Below are 21,945 nucleotides of genomic sequence, written 5' to 3'. Positions count from 1 at the left end.
AAAGTATTTTGTCAAGTTGCGTTTACAATCCTATATAAAGCACAGGGAGTATCTTCATATTATACATAGCTTCATATTCTAAATTCCAGATTATGGAAGACCTGACCGAGAAAAACGAGCACACAGGCGCTGAGGTTAATGGTGTGGCAGCGTCTGCTTGGAGACTGGTAACTGAAAGCCCCATTCTCAGAAATTCTTCCCAGCCAAAATAAACTCTTCCCATATGGTTTATTGGGCATTCGAAGAAAAATAACTACTAATATAAGTAGGGTATTTTTCTCCTTAATTGTTTTGAGGACATGGTACCCATTAGGAGCTAAAGGGTTATAGAAAAACAGGCCAGGTGGAAGTCAATACATTTCTAAGTTACAGGCTGTCAGGAAAGCAACATTTTAGCAGTCTACACAAACCAGCGCTCAGCAGCAGATAATTACCCTACCGCTAATCCATGAGGTCATGCTGCTTGCTGGAGTCTGGGTGTTTAAAAAAAACATGTACATTATAAGGATGGAATAAGGAGTAACACATCGCCACCTAGTGGCCTCTTGTCAGAATTTTCTATGACAGCTGTAAATATGGTTACAAAGTCAATCGTATAGGGTTCTGTTCACAATAAATTTGCAGCTTTCAGTCATAATGGAAGACAAAGTGCTCTGCCAGATGTGTCATATGAAGGATAAAACTGGTGTCCAACAGACCTCACTGACTTATAATGGGGTCCATCAGGTTACATCAAGTCTGCCAAGCCTGCTGACAGGGGCTCTGAAGGCCATGTGCACAGCCTAATTTTGTTATTTGCCTTCAGCAGCTGAAACCATTTTATTAACTTTTGGGTAAAAAAACGAAAACAAAAAAGTAAAGATCGTGGCAAATAGGCCTACTAGGAAAACACACTCAGGCGTCAGACAGAGTCAGATATTCTGAAGCCACAAACTCTTTTAATGCAGTATGATTGTCTTGGGCTCTAGGTGGCTAAACAGTTTTTCTTTTGGAAAATGGTTATAATACATAAAAGACACTACATCTGTAGTTTTTAGTCAGGTTGGGGGAAAAGAGGGACAATTGTCCATATGATACTTTAAGTGACTGTACCACCAGGCCCAGGCTAAAGCACTGGAGGCGGGCCGACCCACCCCCAGTGGGAAGAAACCCCAGCCCCTCCATGATGTGACTCCATTAGAATCAATGGCACCCTATCATACAGGAGCTAGGGTTTCCTCCCACTAAGGGTGAGTCGGCCCGCCTCCAGTGCTTCAGCCTGGCCCTGGTGGTACAGTCACTTAAAGGCATTATGTATACATATACATATGTACACTAATGTCAGCAACACTTTTAGCACAATGTACACCACAAAGACTATAAGCTCAGTATCTATTACTGTGTCTCGCTTTAGTCCATGCTTAAAGGGGTTGTCTAGCGAAAATCTTTTTCTTTCAAATCAACTGGTGTCAGAAAGTTATATAGATTTGTAATTTACTTCTATTAAAAAATCGCAAGTCTTCCCATATTTATCAGCTACTATATGTCCTGCAAGAAATGTTTTATTTTCAGTCTGACACAGCGCTCTCTGCTGACATCTCTGGCGGAGACAGGAACTGTTCCCATAGAAAACCTCTCCTGCTCTGGACAGTTCCTGTCTCGGCCAGAGATGTCAGCAGAGAGCACTGTGTCAGACTGAAAATAAAACAACATTTCCTGCATGACATACAGCAGCAAATAAGTATGGGAAAACTTGAGATTTTTAATAGACGTAAAGTACAAATCTATATAACTTTCTGACATCAGTTGATTTGAAAGAAAAAGATTTTCGCTGGACAACACCTTTAAGGCTATGTTCACACACAGTATTTTTGCTCAGTATTTTTCAACCAAAACCAGGAGTGGATTGAACACAGAAAGGCTATGTTCAGACACTTTAAAATGTAGTTGATGTCCGTCATTTAATGGCAAAAAAATTATTTTATAACAATGGCCGTTATCTGCCATTAAATGACTGCCATCCACTCAATTTCAAAATTTGTGAACATAGCCTTTCTGTGTTTTCAATCCACTCCTTGATTGGGCAGCGCACTGATTCAATGCGTGGGACAGGCAGGCGCCATGAACCCCAGAAGTAAGCCAGAATGGGGAGGAGGTGATGTATGCTTCGGCCGCCGGGGGGTTAACTTACATACACAAAGCCGGATGTCAATCCCGCTGCAAGTATGTATTCTCATAGGGTTGCACTGAAACTGGATCTGCAGTGGATTTCTCTGCAAATCTGCTGCGTATCAGTTGTGTGAACGCACCCTTATACTGTATTCTAATCAATTACAATGAGAACCAATGAGCTGCAACGTGCAGAGTTATATCATTTACATGATATGATCTAAACCACTGAAATGGCAAATTAATCAAATTATTTTAATCAATTAATTGTTCCAGTGTATTTAATAGTACTTTATAATCACTCACCTCAACATGTTCAGACTTAATATACCTTATACTGTTGTCCGACATTAAGGGTTTATGGGGCTCTCCCGAAGGACCACCAATAGATGATACCGGTGGAGATAGGGGTAGGGTGTGATAGAAAATAAGCTCCCAATCCCTTTGTTCTGGGAGAGATAAAAATTGCTCTGACAGCAGCTCATCCTTCCAAAAACAAAAGGATTGACCAGTTGAAATCCAACATGTCTGATCCTTCTCTCCTCCCAATTTTAACCACCAACAGGTTTTGGCCCCACCGTACATATCCAATGCATGGCCAATCCTGCTGAAGTTGGTGGGTTTGGCAGACATACTGAACATGTACAGACAACTTTAGTCTCCTCAAAGAAAATGCAGCTAAAATGCTGTCACTGATCAAGCTAAAATAGACAGAACACAGGAACGCCATGACACTGTCACTGCTAAATGATGTACAGCAGAGCTATGACTGATCACACAGCATTTACACAGCAGAAATGAATCTGTGGACCGATCAGTCCTTCTTATATTTGGGTAATAAGAACGCTGTCACATGCTTGTAAATACGGCTATAAATAAAAAGGGACACATGGCAGCCATTTGTCACTTGATTACCGGAAGCCAAGACAAGAGCATAGTCATAGCCACATAACAGATTGTGTGTAATACTACCTATTATTAAACTGCTTGTTTGCCATGACAGGTCAGCTGCGTCTGTCATTTATATACTATGATAATGCTGTGTATTGTATAAGAATGGAGTAAGAGAAGGAGCGGATGTCACATGGCTCTGGAACTGTTAATCTCCGAGGGCAAAATTACAGTACTGGATAGATGGGTCACAGTGCTGTCCACCCAACTGAAATAACAAGGCTGTTCAGACTTTGTTATTTAGGCTGGGTTCACACTACGTTTTTGCAATCCGTTTTGTGCAAAAACAGATGAAAAAACACTGATGCATTTGTGTGCATCAGTTTTGATCCGTTTTTCCATTGACTTCCATTAGAAATAAAAAAAAAAAAAACAGATCCGTTTTTTTAACTGACACGAAAATGAGGTTGACTACGTTTTTGTGTACATTAAAAAATCTGATCTGTTTTTATAATGGAAGTCAATAGAAACCCAACCTTACTGCACTTTTAATACAGGGTAAGTGTTAACTTAAGCTCATATTACTGATCATGAAAAGTGAAAAACCATCATCAAACTGAATACATAAAAATGCTCATCCTGGTCATGTGATGATCATACAGCTGCATGGTTCCGATCGCTATGCAGTATGCAGCAACCCATCCCATGACATGACGTATGCTGCGCTCATCACATGACCAGCAGATTTTCACCCTCCCCAAACTAAAATGCAGATTTACTCAATGCGACCATGGGAAGATGATAATGTATACTGGGAAATTAGGTACAAATTGTATTCATTAAAAAAATAAAGCTTTTATATCTTTTTTATGTCTCCAAACACTATTCATATATTTTGATCCATTTTCTCAACTAGAATTATACAGTCTTACACAAATGGCTCCAGAACATCGACATTAGAAGTCTAATATGCAAGATGTGTAATAGAGGTTTATAATGTATTGGCAATGAGAGATGGGGAAAGATCCCATAGTATACACAACAGCTGAAGATAGTCAAGTAGTCAAAGGGGGGTCCAAGTAGTCAGGGCCCACAGATCAGACACATATTATGTCATAAGTGTCATTTTTTTAAGGGGTTATGCAGAATTATAAAAATCACCCTGTCACTTATCTCAAGGGTTTAGCTTTATCACATTGTGAAGCCACATTCCCTTGTTAGTAAAGTATTCAACCCGACAGCAGACCACTCTCATCCAGAAAACGTTGGCACGTAATTATTGACTCTTGTTGATTGTAAGTGTCATACTGAAGGTTATACATACAGTCTCATTTTCAAGGTACTATAAGGCTAGGTTTACACTGCTGTCCGTTTAATGTATCCATTTTATGGGGGGGGGGTGGCTGCAATTGTATACCATCCGTCAGGATCCGTTTTCCATTGACATACACTATAAAAAAGAAACAGGTCTTTTTTTATATATATTTTAGCGCACACAAAGATATGACTGACCACATTTTTCTGTACGTTAAAAAGTAAACATTTGAAAACGGATCAGTTAAACAGACTGCAAAAACGTACTAAACAGAGCACTAGGAGCATTAAAAAACAAACAATGGGAGGTCCAGCTTCTTCTTATGTCAGCGTACTCACCTTCCTCTGCACTCCTTTGAACACATGTTGCCTATGTCCAGAGGTTCCACAAGCCAGGTTACTGTACAGTACTAAGCAGTTTCTTACCTTTGCTTATTCTGGGGTAGAGCTTTTGCATCAACGGCAAACATTTTGGAGACAAACACAATGACAGGTGCGTTTTCTTCACTGCAACACTGCAGAAAAGCTGACAACGAGAAAAACAAGATGTATCAAAAAAATCAGGTCAAGTTTGAGGAGTGATCGATCGCGCCTGTCTGCACTTCCTGTACTGGCAGAGTATATTATTTCTGCGGGGCCTTGGGACTCTGCGAGCGTTATTTATTTACTGAGAGATTCAATTTAAAGCGGAGATCATTCAGCGAAACTGACTCACCTTAAGAGATTTCTGCAATTTATTCTTCTTTTTAATAGATTTATATGGCGGCTGCTCAATGCCATTATAGAGAATATTTAGTTATTTTCTCAGAGCACTGACCTGAACCCAAGAGCAAATCTGATAGTGTTGTATGTGTTCCCTATACAAAGATTTATTTTCTGTTCCCCACCCCCTCCCCCCCCAATCAGCATCATTACAGACAGGGAGAAGCATCACCAATCTTAACAGCAGATTAAATCACATGGAGGCCTTACATCATGACTCAATCTGGGGCCATGAAAATTGCTTTGGGGTCCTGTGTAATTGCCCCCCAAGTGATATTTATACTCATGTTACATCTCTATATAGTGTTTTATATATATATATATATATATATATATATATATATATATAAACATACATACACATACACGCGCTTGAACAGCAGTCAGCATTCGTAAGGGGTGAAGCGAGGACAACTACCAGAAACATTGATATTATCCTACTAACTTATAAAATGCAATGTAGCAATGAAGCATTCTCAAAAGAACAGGTAAAAACATTGACATTATAAACGCATGTGCATTAATGGATCAATAAGGCTGCTCATACCGGGGATTAGTGCGATCAGGTCAATAAAACGAAATAACACATTAACTCAAAGGCCAATACAGGCCCAATTATTAAAGTGCCTCTCAAAACTGCTCAAACTGATATTAACACTTACAAGGAGGTTAATATGGGATAAAGTAGTCTGGGACCATAGCCTCTATCCTTAAATAATATATATTACAAAGTCTAAATAAAGTCACATGTACAGCTGAAATGTAGCATTATAAAGCGGCCTTTCTGATGAATGGTCACCGATTAATAAATAGCTTAGTTTTGTTCGGCTGATACCAAATGGCTGTCTGGCTCATAAAGACATTGTTCTGAGATGTTCATATGCGATAATCACATGCATGGACGGGAGTTGTCTTCATGAGATAACCCCTTTAAATTTTCTATTAACTCCATAAACTAAATGATACCTCTAAGTTTGTTTTGCAAAAGACTACATTGTCACAGGAGGCATTAACCAACTATAGTAGACAATCATGTTTGACCCAGTGAGCACTTACTCTTTCCAGCATTCTGGAGCTCAGGTTTGACTCTAACCAAAGCTGCGTCTGCATGGAGATTGTTTGCTCCAGCAACTATAGTTTCTATACACCAAATTGTATTGCACTGATAACATGTACTATTCAGGTCTAATTTCCTACACTACTGTTACGCCTGGGCTGGGTTTTCATGTCCAGTAGTCTGGCAACATCTCTGATGGGAGTGTGGGATGACACAAGCTGGATCTTTTACATCGCTATAGGTCCTGTGGACCATACGTCATCTTTGACATCTGGTATGGATTCGTCAGATGTTAAAAGATTTAAAAAAAATAAAAAAGTACATGCACCAATTTTTGATCCAGCTCCTATATGCCAGAAAGAGGAGATATAAGAACAAGCCCTAAGATTTCAAAGAGACATGGCATCACCAGTCCACGGTATTATTGTGACTGGCTTCACTGATTCATTTAGAGGGGAATTATATTGCCTGAAAATTTTTAGTAAGTGTGAGTAGGGGAGAAGGCCTGCATGCTGCATATTAGGACTGAATCTGTGACTGTAGGCCGAATATCCACAGGTGGGAAGTGATAAACTGGCAAAACACAACAATCACTGAGCTTGGGGAGATCAGCAAAAAAATGTAATGAGTACTCGTTCAAGAGTCTCCATTGATAAATTGCCCCATAAAAAGTTTAAATATGCAAAAATAAGGGATTTGTGGAGCCTCAGTTACGAGTCTCAAACCATGGGAATAGCCAGATATCCCTTCAGGAAAGGAAACCCGTTGCTAAGTGGTGCCTACTAGTAAGGAGCTCACCAAACCGCCCAGATATGTAGCCCCTTAAGTCCCACTTGGTTGCAAGTATTAAGACACAAGTAGGGAAATACAAGGGTGACCCCTTTTGCGTCAAAGTCTAACTCAGTTGCGAGTGACATAACAAGGAAATTACCTAAACCAGGCATCCATCCACAGCCAGCTGTTTCGGGGTTCTGCCCCTCATCAGTGTGGAGCAGGATTCTAGCTATCGGGGGCAATGAAAAGTAGACCAGCAAAACACAACAATTACTGAGCTGAAGAAGATTTGCAGAATAAAATCAATAGAGTACTCGTTCAAGAGTTGTTATTGATACATTGCCCCAAAAGAAATTTGAATATGCAAAAAAAAAAAAAAGGGATCTGTGGAGCCTCGGTCACAAGTTTTGAAACACGGGAATAGCCATATATCCCCATTAGCGAGAATCCTACTACACATTGGTGAGGGGCAATAACCTGAAACCCCCCACCATTGTTTCCCCCCCCCCCCCCCCCCCCCCCATCAGCTATCCACCAGTGTCCGCAACCCTGAGCTTGATTAAGAGCTGACAGATTCCCTTTAAACATCCTGCTATTGGTTAATAGCATAAAACACATATAATCAGCAAAAAGCCAGAGATGCTGCATTAGGATCTACAATGTTACATTTACAAATTATATTTCCAAACTGCTAAAAAAGAAAGAAACCTCAGTATGAGAAGCACTGACATCACAGCGTAATGCAAGATAAAACCCAAGCAAAAGGTTTAAGAGTTCAATAAGTGTCCAGCTGAGGCTTAACAGGAAGCTTTACATGGAAAACAACAAATCAATCCCCCTAATGCTCCCTATTTGTAATAGAAGCCGATGTGTTTACAAGAAATGAGCGTGAACCAATGTCTTATCGCTCATACCAAGGAATTCAATGCTGAAAGAATCACTTGTATCTGGAGATTTGTCCTTAGCAGGGAGAAAAGTCTGCCCCGTGGTTTATAATTCTCAGGGAAGGGCCCTGGATTCACCCAGCACATATTCCAATACATTTTTCACATGCACATAGACAAGAAGCAAAAAAAAGACCATTTGGGCTAAAGCTCCCGAACAAAAACAAAACCCAATGAGTCTTTTTACAAGGACAATAAGCAATCCATATAACTAGTAATAGTGCAGTTACAGCTCCAAGAAAAGGAAGGTTTGGATAAGAGACAGCAGCACATATTCCCGTGTGACATTTGCCTGGAGATTCCCCCTGCAGCCATAATAAAAACGTTTGCCCATTGGGTGGTTGTACATTATTCCAGGTACATGTGTTGCCCTGAATCAGGGAACAGGTCAGCATTTACATTGGACGTGACTAAGATGAATAAAACATGAATAAGTAATTTACATCGCAAAGAAAATCATATGTACTGTATGGAATTTATAACATATTGGAGGTTTTCAATCTCTTTTGTTTTATGAAGCCTTAAGTCAGTAACAAAAAGTTTTTTTAGGTTTTAGGTAGAGATGAGCAAATTTAAAGTGTCACTGTTGTTTCACAAAACTTTTGACACGTCATAGAGACATGTGAAAAGCTTTGATTGGTCCAGGTCTGAACACTCTGTCTGGGTTGGTAACGATCAGGAGATAGAGCTGGGAGAAGACCGCGCTAAGCACATTCCTCTCCCGCTTCTGTGTCACATGATTACTCGGACTTATCAGTCTGGCTCCTTAGAGCTCCATTATAAATCTGACTGATCACATGACACAGAGATTGGTATGGATCTGAAAACTCAGACCCGGACCGATCAGAACTTTTGACACGTCAAAAGTTTGGTGAAACGACAGTGACACTTAAGGGTGCGTTCAAATTTACAGGATCCGCAGCAAATTTGATGGTGCAGATTTTATGCTGTGTTCAGTTATTTAGATGAAATCTGCTGAGGATCCACACCATCAAATCCTCTGTGATATGGTATGTGTGAAGCTACCCTTAAAGTAAGTTGGGGTGTGTGCAAACCCAAACGCTCAGCATTTGAATCCCGCTGCATCCATCTTCTCCAGGCAGTGAGATTTAAATGCTGAGCACTCTGGTTTGTGCACACCAGAACTTCCTGTAAGTTTGCTCTTCTCTAGTTTTAAGACAAAGAGAATATAATAATTACCTTCTTTGAGCTGTTGGGTTTGAGCAGGCAGTGAATCAAACCGCCTTGAGCTCCCACAGAGAAGCTTCTCCACTCTCTCCGCTGATATATCTAGGGGACTAGGAAGCTTCTTGCACACCATGCCTTACACTCCGGGTTAAAGAAACTAATAAGTCAAGTCTGCTGCTACAACATAGGTGAATAATTACACTAGTCATAAACAACAGGTATGTAGCCATTTCAGAAAATAAAACAAATTTAAATACAGAAATAATAAATCTTAAAATGATAATTCAGAGGTATTGTACATATTGTATAGTGTATGAAGCAATGGTAGAAACAGAGCTCAGGAGGTGTTTGCTTCTATCAACAGAAACATTTGTTCATGCAGTTCACAACTTTTCTTGGGATAAGCAAAAGTATACCTCTGGTCAAAGTCCTGATCTCTCCCAGAACTAGACACCGCTCTCATTCTACAGATGAAAGTTTTGCACACTTTAGAGATCTGCAGGGTTCTTTCATCCAATTTCGTTGGTGCACAACAACTAAAAGAGGGTTGTCATCGGCAGCCCAGAAAATCCCTCTGCTACATCATATGCAAACCTGAAAAGAAAGCTTATAACTAGGGAAGAGCAAATTTACTGTCGTAGTAGCGAAGCACTTTGCTAGATTTAGCAGTTGGCTTGTTAGGCGGCTACCTCTAAACTTTGTGACGCTTTGTTCTGGGTGCCTGGAAAAGTAGGATCCAGTCCTGAGAAAGTTCGCCCAGTTTCCCAGGACTGGGTCTAGCTTTTCCAAGCACTCGAAGCGGAGCAGCATGGTTCGGCAGAGAGTTCAAAGGCAGCCGGCTGACCAGCCGACCACAGAGCCTAGCGAAGTGCTTTGTTACTACTGTAAATTCGCCCATCCCTACTTATAATGCAGATTTGTAGGCTGAGTGTGACACTTATTGAATCTATTGCGATCTCTACAGCACCAGAATATACTGCCAAATTTTTATTGTCTAGTTTATGTCTGTTTACTAAACAATTTGGTATTAGAAATTATTGTAGGGCAGTCATGGTGACTTTTCAAAAAAAACCTGGGCAGGTGACAGCTTGCAATCCTATCACTAGGGATTAGAGTATTTGAAGAGGTACTCCACAGAAAAAAATGTTTTCAAATCAACTGGTGTCAGAAACTTAAAAGAGATTTGTAAACTACTTCTATTAAGATTTGTTAACCACTTCTCAAGCTTTCAAATACTTAGCAGCTGCTGTATGTCCATCAGGAAGTGATGTATTCTGACACAGTGCTCTCTGCTGACACCTCTGTCCGAGACAGGACTTGTCCAGAGCAGGAGAGGCTTTCTATGGGAATCTGCTGCTGCTCTGGACATTTCCTGTCAAAGACAGAGGTGGCAGCAGAGAGCACTGTGTCAGACTGGGAAGAATACACCACTTCCTGCAGGACATACAGCAGCTGATAAGTATCGGTAAGCTTGAGATTAGTTAACAGAAGTGATTTGCAAATAGATCTGTAAAAATCTCTGAAACTCGTTAATTAAAAAAAAAATATCTGGCATACCCCTTAAAGGGCTAAATGCCCAAGACTAAAGGTTCCTCCGATATCTTCCCTTGGTGGTTGTCTATCACAAGCTGGTAGCACTGACACAACTAGTGTGCCCTGTGTGATTTATACATACGGCATGATAAAAATAAAAGGACACATTTATCCCTTGTGTCACAAACACAATACACTGCAAGGGAAAAATGAGATTCCAGTACTTTGCTGTAAAAAAGAAATGGTGCATGTCAGTAGCAGTAATTTAGTGTCAGCTATGTGTTGTCTAGCTGCGGCCATTTGATGCATCTTTTTCAATTTTATTGTATGTCACAAAATAAGATTAGAAACAGTCCGGGTCATGTGCGCCATTTTTCTTACACATATAATATCACTGGAGCGCTGTCTCTGTGTCCATAACTAGCTGCCATCTGTTTACCTAGCGTCAAGTGGTATGCTTACATATCCCTAACAGGGCTGGCGCATGCCAAAAACATCATAGAGCTAATAACAACAGTGATAGATAAAAATGTTAACAGAGAGGAGGAATAAACTAAAGAAGGTAAGCGGTCTGGCAGAAGCTGCCGTTACATTCAGACTGTGGATTGGCGTGGTGTGAAGATTTAGTGGCAGCGAATTTATATTTTAATAACACCAGCTGTTAACACAGACTTCTATCATTCATTTTCTAGATAAGTGCGGAAAATCCACTCTGCCAAATATAGAGAGAAAATGTGTCTAACCTTTGTTAGTCGGTGCCACAGCCAAGTTATTTCAGTTGAATTGATGTACTCACTTGTAGTTGGCACGCACCAGCTGCACCATAGAGGTTATATATGCATCCATAAAACGCAGCTCCAGGACAGTGCAAACCTGTTTAATGTGCTCTGGGCTGGAAAAGCTCTGCAGTTATTAAGTCCTGAACTATACACAGGAACTACAGGCAGGGGCTCCAATATATTATAACTCCACCAACTATTCCCAGGGCACTAACAGGCCTTCACATCTTAGGTTATTTAAAGCATATGTTCACTCCAGAAGACTATTTCACAGTTTACATATAGAATTAAAGAGGTTGGCTGGGTTAATAAAATCTGGGTGCAATAACAGGTCATAAAAAATGAAAACACTTCTGCTAGAGGGCTGTGCCACAAGGCGGCTGCAGTAAAGTGATGTCACACCACCTCAGCCTTTCCCTATGGTGAAGCACTATACCCCCGGGTGAAGCACTATGGACCAGGTTTTGTTGCCATGGAGCTCTAGCCTTATTGGTTTATTTTATGTTTTTTCCTTTTTAAAATGTTTTTATTTCACATTATCAAACATAAAAAGCAATAAAAAAGGCACACACAACAAGTCAATAGGCATCACTGACACTCCTTTTTCTTAAAAGAAGTCTGTCAAAAATTTTTGTCTGTCAAAAAGTATTGTGTTGACCCCCAAAAGTTATACAAATCATCAATATACACTTATTATGGAAAATGCTTATAAAGTGATTTTTTCCCTGCACTTACTACTGCATCAAGGCTTCAATTCCAGGATAAAATGGTGATGTCACGACCCGACTCCCAGAGCCGTGCAGGCTGTGGCTGTTGGAGAGGATGATGGCAGGGGGATGCTCAGTGTCCCTCCAGTGCTCTGTGTCCCTCAGTGTCCCCCTGCCATCATCCTCTCCAGCAGCCACAGCCCGCACAGCTCTGGGAGTCGGGCCGTGACATCACCATGTTATCCAGGAAGTCAAGCCTTGATGCAGTAGTAAGTGCAGGGAAAAAGCACTTTCTAAGCATTTCCTGTAATAAGTGTATATTGGGGATTTGTATAACTTTTGAGGGTCAGTACAATACTTTAATAAAAAAATTTCTCTAGACTTCTCCTTTAAGACAGTGATGGGGGGGGGACATCTATGAAAAATATAAACCCTAAGTATTTACCACTAAAAGGGAGTTTTTCCATCACGTCGTTCCCCTATCCACAGAAGGCATCTTAAGATTGGGAACCCCGAGATGCCTGCTGGATGGACCACCACTCTGTGGATACTGTGCTTAGGGCATAATTTGTCAAAATGGGAATAGGCCTTTAATACAGAAGCATTCCATTCAGATGTAAAAAAAAAAAATAAAAAAAAATGAAGCAGCCAGATGATAGTCTCTAAGTCATAACTAAAAGAAACTTGGTGACAAGTAGTCACCAGGTACAATGTGATCTAACAGCGAATGGTTTCGCAGTGTGGAAACAAAGAAGAATGAACAAAAAAAAACAATCGTGCAATTGCTTGTGCAGCCATTCCCACGCAAGTTGTGTACACAAGCCCTGATCTAGGAGATGGGCACTCGTCTGCAGCGCCATCCACACCGAAATCGGCATAAAAAGGAAAAAAAAAAAGTGTCCAATTATCTTCAAGAATAACTGGAATATCTTCAAACATACAATGAAAATGGACTGGAAATAAGTATTATTAAAAAGCATGTCTGTAAACTAATGCTGCGTTTACACGGAACGATTATTGTGCGAATTTGCACGAAAACGATCAAATTCGAACGATAATAGTACGTGTAAGCGCAGCGAATGATCAAGCGACGAGCTTCATTTTGATCTTTGAACATGTTCTCAAATCGTCGTTAGTCGTTCACAAAAAAATTTGCAGATCGTTCCGTGTAAACAGTCGTTCACCGATTTAACGCATGTGCGAGATAGGCTTAAGCGATCGCAAAACGATTTTTCCGTATGATATATCATTCCGTCTAAACGCTGATCGTTATAAAAAAAAAAACGTTGCTTCAAAATTGTTAATCGTACGATTGGGCGAATTATCGCTCTGTGTAAACGCAGCATAAGACTAATGCATTATGTCAATTATTGTCTTGATTTCACTGCTGCAAAGTTTAACGTTTCATCCTCTGGCCTACTGAATGATGGATAAACTATGCTGCTGAAGCAGGTAGTATAGGAGATACTGAGGACATCTTATAGGTGCCCAGTGATCACACAGCAGTTATACAAAGGATACCGAGCACAGCCTGGGATATGGGAAGCCACTGATTGCAAATCGCATTCACATGAACCTTCGGGTCCGAGTGCCGAGACTCTCGAGCGCTGATTTTTAATCCCAAGGAAGAAACTATTTTGTCAATTTTCTCTTTCTCCCTAGAAAACAAAACAACACATAGCAGCATTGTGGGCACAGTGTATTAGCATATAGTATACACAGAGACGTATAGCTCTGGGGTCTCGCTGACCTTTTCATGACAGCATCATACAGGCTCCACATGTTATCCAGGATGAGTTGCACAAATAAAGGTTTCTTTCCTTTGCTCTGTACAATAAAGAGAAATATGCCTTTAAATAAGCCATTACCAAATGCAGCGGGGGAATCGGCAGACAAACAGCAGCGGCAGCAACAGCATTATACATATTACATCAAACACAACGCATACTGATACATGAGAAGAGCAGCAAACTTTACACTGATATCATGGCAGCAAATGATAGGAAGGGGGAACAACAAAGAAACAGACCCGCAGGACATCAAGCTCTTATTCCTATGTGTAACCGTATAATTGTTTCAGCTTATCAATGTAGTACAATAGCTTTCATTTCCACTAGCTTTTAAATAGTGTTTTGGTTTTATTTATTTTTTATAGCAGACTTCCTAGCTGAGTTATTGGTGCTTAAAGGGGGACTCTGGAGGAAAATTTTTTTTAAATCATCTGGTGTGAGAAAGTTACACAGATTTGTAAATTACTTCTATAAAAAAGCCTTCCAATACTTGTATGTCCTGCAGGAAGTGGTGTATTCTTTCCAGTGCTGACACAATGCTCTCTGCTGCCACCTCTGTCCGTGACGGGAACTGTATAAAATAGTAGCAAATCCAAATAGAAATCTTCTCCTGCTCTGGACAGTTCCGGTCACAGACAGAGGTGGTAGCAGAGAGAACGCTGTCAGGCTGGAAAGTATACACCACTTCCTGCAGGACATACAACAGCTGATAAGTATTGGAAAACTTGACATTTTTTTTTTTTTATAGAAGTCATTTACAAAACTTTCTGACATCAGTTCATTTAAAAAACATTTGAAAACAGAGAGCCCCTTTAAAGTAACAGACTTTGCAGCTGCTCTACTCCTCTGTTCTCATGACACTTCCTGTCAGCAGGCTTTAGAAAAATAACATAAAGCCGTTTTAATATTGATAAGAAGTCAGCTAATGTAATTTTTTAAAGAACTTTTTACGTAAGACTTTATAGACCACCTTTAAAATTAAAGTGCAATTGTGTGAAAAAATTAAGTGGCTGAAGAGTTACCCTCTTGTGTTAGACTTAGCAAAAGATGTTAAAACACGAGCAAAGGTAAAAGAAAAAAAAAATTAAAGAGCGTTTCTCCTAGCTAAAGCTGTAATTCTAATAGTCTCTCATTTGTCATGCTGTACCTAAGTATTAAATTATTATTCAGCAGAATCTTATTAGGTTTTCTTAACCATCTGTAATGTGACTGCCCAGTCCGGTAGCTAATTCCCTATTATTATAATCATTAGCACTAATGCAGCTGTCATGTTGTTACACTGAGATGTACTGTAGGGCAATAAACCAAGCGGAAAATACAGGAACTTACACACACAGAATATCAAATTATCAACTAATGAGAAGCACTCAATCTAATACAGGAAGCTGTTCACACCTGGCTGTAGTGGTGCAGCTTCCAATAGTGCTTACTATTGCAATAAAACAAATATGTAAAAGGGATTGGGGGCAGTAAGCATATACTGTATATATGCATATCTTAGCAAATATATCCTTTGTAGAAGTAATTATTTTCTTTTATTCCTTTTACGGAGGGCGGTTGCAATGTGTCCCTCCAACCAGAACTTCTGATCAGGCATGAAGGCAAATGTACAAGTGAGTAAGACCTGTGCCTGAAACCCATTGGATGTTATAGAGTTGCCCACCCAGAATGGAGTTAGGTCTCTCTACACCTGTTGTAAAAGGCTGGGAGGTGAGAACACTAGAACAACACTTTAAAGTGTCACTGTCGTTATAATTTTCAAAATCTAAATCACCAGTAGATGTCATATAAAGCAAGTTTGCGATTTACATTCTTTTTTTTTTAGTTATCTGTTTTCTCAAAAAACAGGAAACAGTCAGAAAACAGGAAGTCCAGTGTATCCCATCTGAGCGCTCACAGAGAGAAGGCAGTCATGTGACTGATGGACACATTGAGCCGTGACTCTCTGTACTGGCCGGAATTTCTGTGTTTAATCTGTTATTTTCAATTAGCACAAGTCAGAAATCCTGCCTTCAGGAGACTGGACCTGGATTTCTGGTAAGTTCAGCTTTGTGTTACAGCATGATAACAACAAATAATGAATGTATATTGCAAACTTGCTTTATATCACATCTACTGTTGATTTAGATTTTGAAAGTTATAAGGACAGATACACTTTAAAGAAATGACTATCGAGAACGATGTTACACTGCTATTTGTTCTTTCTGCTTAAGTTTATCTTATAGAAGTCAATGAAAAGGAATCACCATGGAAAGGCATACAGGTCTCTAAAAAACTTGATGATTGGAGAATAGCCAATGTTATACCCATCCACAAGAAGGGTAGCAGAGAAGAGCCCAGTATCTACAGGCCAGTTAGCTTGACATCTGTAATAGTAAAAATGATGGAAACAGTAAGGACGCGTTGCGACCAAGCATGGCCATCAGCTAAACGCGTCCTTACTGTACCTGATATTTATTGCACTACAATAAATTTGCAGAACTACTTGGTGAGTGCTGGGTCTTCACTGACATGGCTGGTTTAATAAACACTTAGGGGATTTTAGCAAAATCTGTGCCTGGAGAGCAGCAAAATGTGTGTTTTTTTTTCAGTCGTTTTTATGCAATGACTCCCAATGCTTGTCATGAGCAGAGCCTAACAAAGTCCTGTGTATCCCAGGCCATCTGAGCGCCCACAGAGAGAAGGCAGTCATGGGACTGACGGACACAGTGAGCCGCGACTCTCTATACTGGTCGGATTTACTGTGTTTAGTCCGTTTTTTTTTTGCTTTTTCTTTCAACGAGCACGTCTAAAAAAATCTGTCTTCAAAAGACTGCACCTGGATTTCTGGTAAGTTCAGCTTTGTTTTACAGCAGGATAACGACAAAAATACTAATGAATGCATATTGCAAACTTGCTTTGTATCACATCTAATGTTGATTTAGATTCTGATATAACGACAGCAACACTTTAAAGGGGTTATCTATAAAAAAAATTTAAAAAGAAAAAAAAACAGCAACAAATTTTTCCCAGTTTTTGTGTGGTACTGAAACTAAGTTCCACTGAAGTAAATGTGAAAAGTTGCAATACTATACGCAAGCAAAGAGCAGGTATGGCAATGACGAATTTTTTTTTCCGGTCAAATGGGCCAAGTCCCAATCAGAGCTGAAAGTTTTTGCTGTATAGGGTAACACTTTTTTGACAAAGGGACTGGAAGCGTTAAGTTATTTATTCCTATATGTCCAGCAGGAACCAGACAGAAGCAGAGCAGATAGGTTTCTAGGAAGTCTAATGCAGGACAGTAACCAATATAAAGAAATGTGAGACGAGGAAAAGCGCCTTTAGTTAAGTGTTACAATGTTTGTCCGGATGAACGTGTAATAGGCCTAGACACCATTAGCCAATAAGTACTACTTATTTTAGAAGAAGAATCCACCACATATATCCAGGGTATACACCATTGTGTGTAGTTTGCGTTCATTACGGTTTTCTCTGCACAGACCTAGAAATGGGCTGCAGGCCACAGAAATGAGAACTCTCCATGGAAAACATTAGCTTTGCTATTTTTACCAGTACAGTGACAGAGGCCATTTACAGGAGTCATCAATCACCAGATATTTAGCTTGCAGGTTTTATTAGCTATGGTTGGCACTCTAAGAAACCATTAGTTAGGAGAAAGGAAGAAAAGGAAAATACTTAAATAACATTTCACTCGTAGGCATCAATGAGAAATTCTTAACAACACTCTAAAATTAGAGGGAAAATAAAATACCAATAACCGGGCAAAGAGTGTAATACTAGAGCGTAAGCTCCAGGGCCAAAGGAAATGTTTATAATAAAAGATATAATCCTCATGCTCCAAAGGGCTTATGGACAATTTTAACATGTTTGACAAAAAAATCTAAACCTGAACTGTAACACAAGAAAGGCTTTTTATACCTTTTTATACCTCCATGCCACATGGTGACATACCAACCAGCACTTTACACTTATGGGAACGATTTGCATTAAAATACAATTTTTGTAATAGGAAAAAATATAGAGGGACGTACAATACCTACTAAGGATATAGTATCAGGTTTGCAGAGTTAAAACAGGTCTCTATATGAAATGCTAAGGGAAAAAAAACACTGTATGTTGATAAACATTTAAGTCACAGAATGGACAAGTGGCCTTTTCTACTCCTCCTCTCATCTCTAACAGAAAAAAATGGAGAAGAGGTCGAAATAACAGGCAATGATCTTTCATACTTCTTTAACCTGCAGCGTCTCACACTTTGTCCTCTCTCTTAGGTTAGGTTCACATCTGTGCTTGTAGTCATTAACACAAATGTAAACAGAGCCTAAAGGCCCTATTAGGTGGCCTGATTCTCTATGTAAAGATGTGCTCATCTGGTAGATTGGCACACATTTACACAGCCTATTCCACAAGCGTCAGAATGATCGACCTCCACAATTAGCTGACAACTTTTTGACAAAATAAACCAAACTCTTGTTTGCCAGCTCATCACTGTCTGCCTTACAAGGGTGATATCGGTCTGTTTGGCAGCTAGTTGCCTTGTTTATTAGGGCCCTTACACATAAGGAACCACTAAGGTAAAGTCTGAATTCTTTTCTCAGATGTCAAATGAGAACTCTATCACAATATTACACCTAAACCTTAACCATCAGATTCTAAACTGTACTATGAGGCCAAGATTCTAGTCTTTATGTTGTAGTGGTGGCAAGTCAATTTACATGTGTGCTTGGCAATAAAAGGTTAAATAGTAAAGGAGAAGTCTGTCAGGGAATAAAAAAATCATTACGGGCAGGGGGTGGAGGAAAATAAAAAACGGCTGACGGATGACAGACTGGTGGGATTTAGCCTGCTCAGTCCCAGTAACTAATTGGCTGAGCGGGCTAAATCCCTCCAGTCTGTTATTTGGAAACCCAGGGGAGAAAATGCCAGCCGGAGGGGTCCGGGTGCTCCGTAATGGGGCGCAGCTTAGGCACTGGGAGCGGTAAGCATGGTGTCTTTTTTATTGTTTTATGTGTGCGTGTAAAAAGACCCTTACCTTCTGATAGAGTCTTGTAGGGCAGAGGATGGTGAGGAGGAGTATACCTTTAAATATTCCTGTATGTTGCAAGGTGCCGATGCAGCCACACAGCACTGGAACACAAGGATTTCTGTTTGGGGCCAAGCTTTAGGCCGTTCTGTGACCCGGCCGCATCACAGAACAGCCGGTGTCAATGAAGGTCAGAACGGCGGCCGGTATTGTAGTACCGGACAAATAAACTTTATTTGTGCTGAGTTAGGATGTGGGCGCACCCTTGTGCGCCAGCATCGTAATTAACTAAAGCGCACAACAGGAAGTGTGACCGGAGCCGCACCTACCATTATGTGAACTGACAGTTCTGTGCCGCCGCTATTCAATGAATAGCGGCCGCACAAAACTGACATGTCAGTTTTTCTGTGGCCGCTAAGGATCCCGGACGGAGTAAGTACTATGTGTATACACTCAGTCTGAGATTCCATTAACTGTGGTGCACCATAAATTTTCTATTAATCATGGCCGCTGTTGCAAATGGGCAACAACGGCCGTGATTAATAGATAATTTACGGTATGTGGACATCATGTGGCCTGCTCTGTTTATATCCATTAGAAAGGGCTGGTATTAACAAGGGAAGATAGGGGTATCGGGGGTGTTAACCTGCGGTTAAACTCTTAAAAATCACCAATTGCCCTGTGCCTGGAGCTATTAGTATGTTAGATGCTTCTAACCTGCTAATATTAACACATTAACAAATTGGGGACAAATGTATGTACACTTTACTGTCTATAAATATCCAAAACCATGGCTAAGGACATTTGTGTCTAAAACGCATCACAAAAAAACAACCATTTTTGTTATATATTCCAGATTTGTGAATATTACCATTTGAAGGAACACAGCAATACAGTTGCCATGTGCCGAGTATTACCTGAGCCCCCTTCATGATCTTCTTGGCCTTAGAATTAAGATAGTAGTCTCCCCAGAGGGTCTTTAGCAGCACAGCAGCCTTAATGCCAACCTTTTGACTATACAGCTGGGCAAAGTGATCAATTCTATGTATACAGATAGAAAAAAGAAGAAGAAAAGGCCTTGTTGGTATAATATAGGCAAAATGTATACTTTTACATTTGCATGTTGTATATCTTCATAGTCAACACTGTTATAAAATAAATTAAAGGAGAAGTCCGGTGAACATTTTTATTTAAGTATTGTATTGCCCCCCAAAAGTTATACAAATCCCCAATATACACTTATTATGGGAAATGCTAATAAAGTGCTTTTTTTCCCTGCACTTACTACTGCATCAAGGCTTCACTTCCTGGATAATATGGTGATGTCACGACCCGACTCCCAGAGCTATGCGGGCTGTGGCTGCTGGAGAGGATGATGGCAGAGGGATGCTCAGTGTCCATCCAGTGCCCTGTGTCCCTCAGTGTCCCTCTGCCATCATCCTCTCCAGCAGCCACAGCCCGCACAGCTCTAGGAGTCGGGTCGTGACATCACCATTTTATCCAGGAAGTGAAGCCTTCATGCAGTAGTAAGTGCAGGGAAAAAGCATTTTATAAGCATTTCCCGTAATAAGTGTATATTGGTGATTTGTATATCTTTTGGGGGGTAATACAATACTTTAATAAAAAATTTCGCTGGACTTTTCTTTTAATCTCATCCTCAGTACAGTTTCTGTGCTATTAGGAGTTAAATATGTGCTAATTAGGTGTTTTGGCTGGCTGGCTGGCTACCTCCCTAGTGCACAGATTAGCCCCAAGCCGTCCTGCCCCTTCTAATGAATATGACCAGGCTGGATCGGTGCATTAGTCCTGCCCCCAGGGCACCAAAACACCAAAATAGCATAGGGATTAAACTCCTACTAGCACCCCAATGGTGCTAATGGTGAAGGTAAGAAACACTTGATGATGGCAACAGTTCACAGCTAATCAATGAGGATCCCAGTTACAGAACACCACGTGATCAAGTTCCTCTAAATGTCCAAGCCTATGAAACAAGAACTAAAAATCAATCTTTACTGAGTTGTAGTTTTTTTTATTTGTTACGTTATCGCTTATTACAGCCTTAGCTACATTCATGCGTTCCGTGTATACGGTCTGTGCACGGACTGTATGCTACAGACTGAACTTTCAGAACTCAGTACATTATAATTAATCAATCCTGTAACTATTAAATCGCTGTGCTACTGTACTGGGACAGCCGTGAGCTGACGAGTAGTGTGGCACCGCCGCTACCACCGATCCAGTGAAAAGGCTATCAATAGTTTTTTCCTGGTCCCCCTATAGAGCATATATGAAAACTGCAATTACAACTGTTGCTATTTATTTTTATTTTACCTATACAATAGGTACAAGTTCTACATCCAATATCTAATTTACAGTCAGCTATAATATGCAGTAATGGGATGCATGCATGGCTCAAACGCCTCCGGGATGATGGGCTTGGGACCCCATTCTAGCAACAGATCATGACCCATATTGATCATACATTTGTCATCTCTCTTATTGATAGGTGATAAATGTTTATCATGGGATAACCGCTTCAAATCAAAATCTTACTATACACAAGCTACAATTGTTTATGACCAAATGATCCAAAAAATAATCTCATGGTTTACAATAACTTGAAAACAGCCTCATATTAATCAATGAGATAGTAGACTCTCACATTAACTGGAATGTCACGGCTTTCATTATAAATAAAGAAATGATATGACAGCAGTAAAACACCTGTTTTTATAGGAGTATACAGATCATTTATAAATCAATAGGAATACATAAAAATGAACACTCCACTATAAAATCACCTAAAATGAACCCGCAGTGCCAATCAGTGCAGAGCCACAGCGCCATCTAGTGTATAATACTGAATATTACCAAGGAAACCAACACATGGAAATAGACAACACTGGAGACAAAAGATTAAAGGGCTACAAATTCATTTTATTAAAGATCTACATACGGACTCTGATAACATGTCTAGCAAGCATCATAAAAGCTACTTGACTACAAAAACACTACACAAGCCCTCAAACATCAGT

General features: G+C 40.1%; 1 protein-coding gene across 1 annotated transcript in view; it reads right to left on the bottom strand.

The window, feature by feature from the left end:
* Positions 1-21,945, bottom strand: part of EFL1 (elongation factor like GTPase 1) — a 191,331-nt gene that overhangs the window by 158,622 nt on the left and 10,764 nt on the right. The window contains exons 8-12 of the mRNA XM_069983709.1: positions 19,828-19,951; positions 13,848-13,924; positions 13,619-13,755; positions 9,091-9,213; positions 4,780-4,879 (exon numbers count right to left, since the gene is read on the bottom strand). Coding sequence (XP_069839810.1) covers positions 4,780-4,879; positions 9,091-9,213; positions 13,619-13,755; positions 13,848-13,924; positions 19,828-19,951 — 561 coding nt within the window. The remainder of the gene's footprint in view (positions 1-4,779; positions 4,880-9,090; positions 9,214-13,618; positions 13,756-13,847; positions 13,925-19,827; positions 19,952-21,945) is intronic.

The sequence above is a fragment of the Dendropsophus ebraccatus genome, chromosome 1, assembly GCF_027789765.1.
Source record: "Dendropsophus ebraccatus isolate aDenEbr1 chromosome 1, aDenEbr1.pat, whole genome shotgun sequence".
In the NCBI taxonomy this organism is placed as follows: Eukaryota; Metazoa; Chordata; class Amphibia; order Anura; family Hylidae; genus Dendropsophus; species Dendropsophus ebraccatus.
This window is presented reverse-complemented; position numbering and strand designations above follow the sequence as displayed.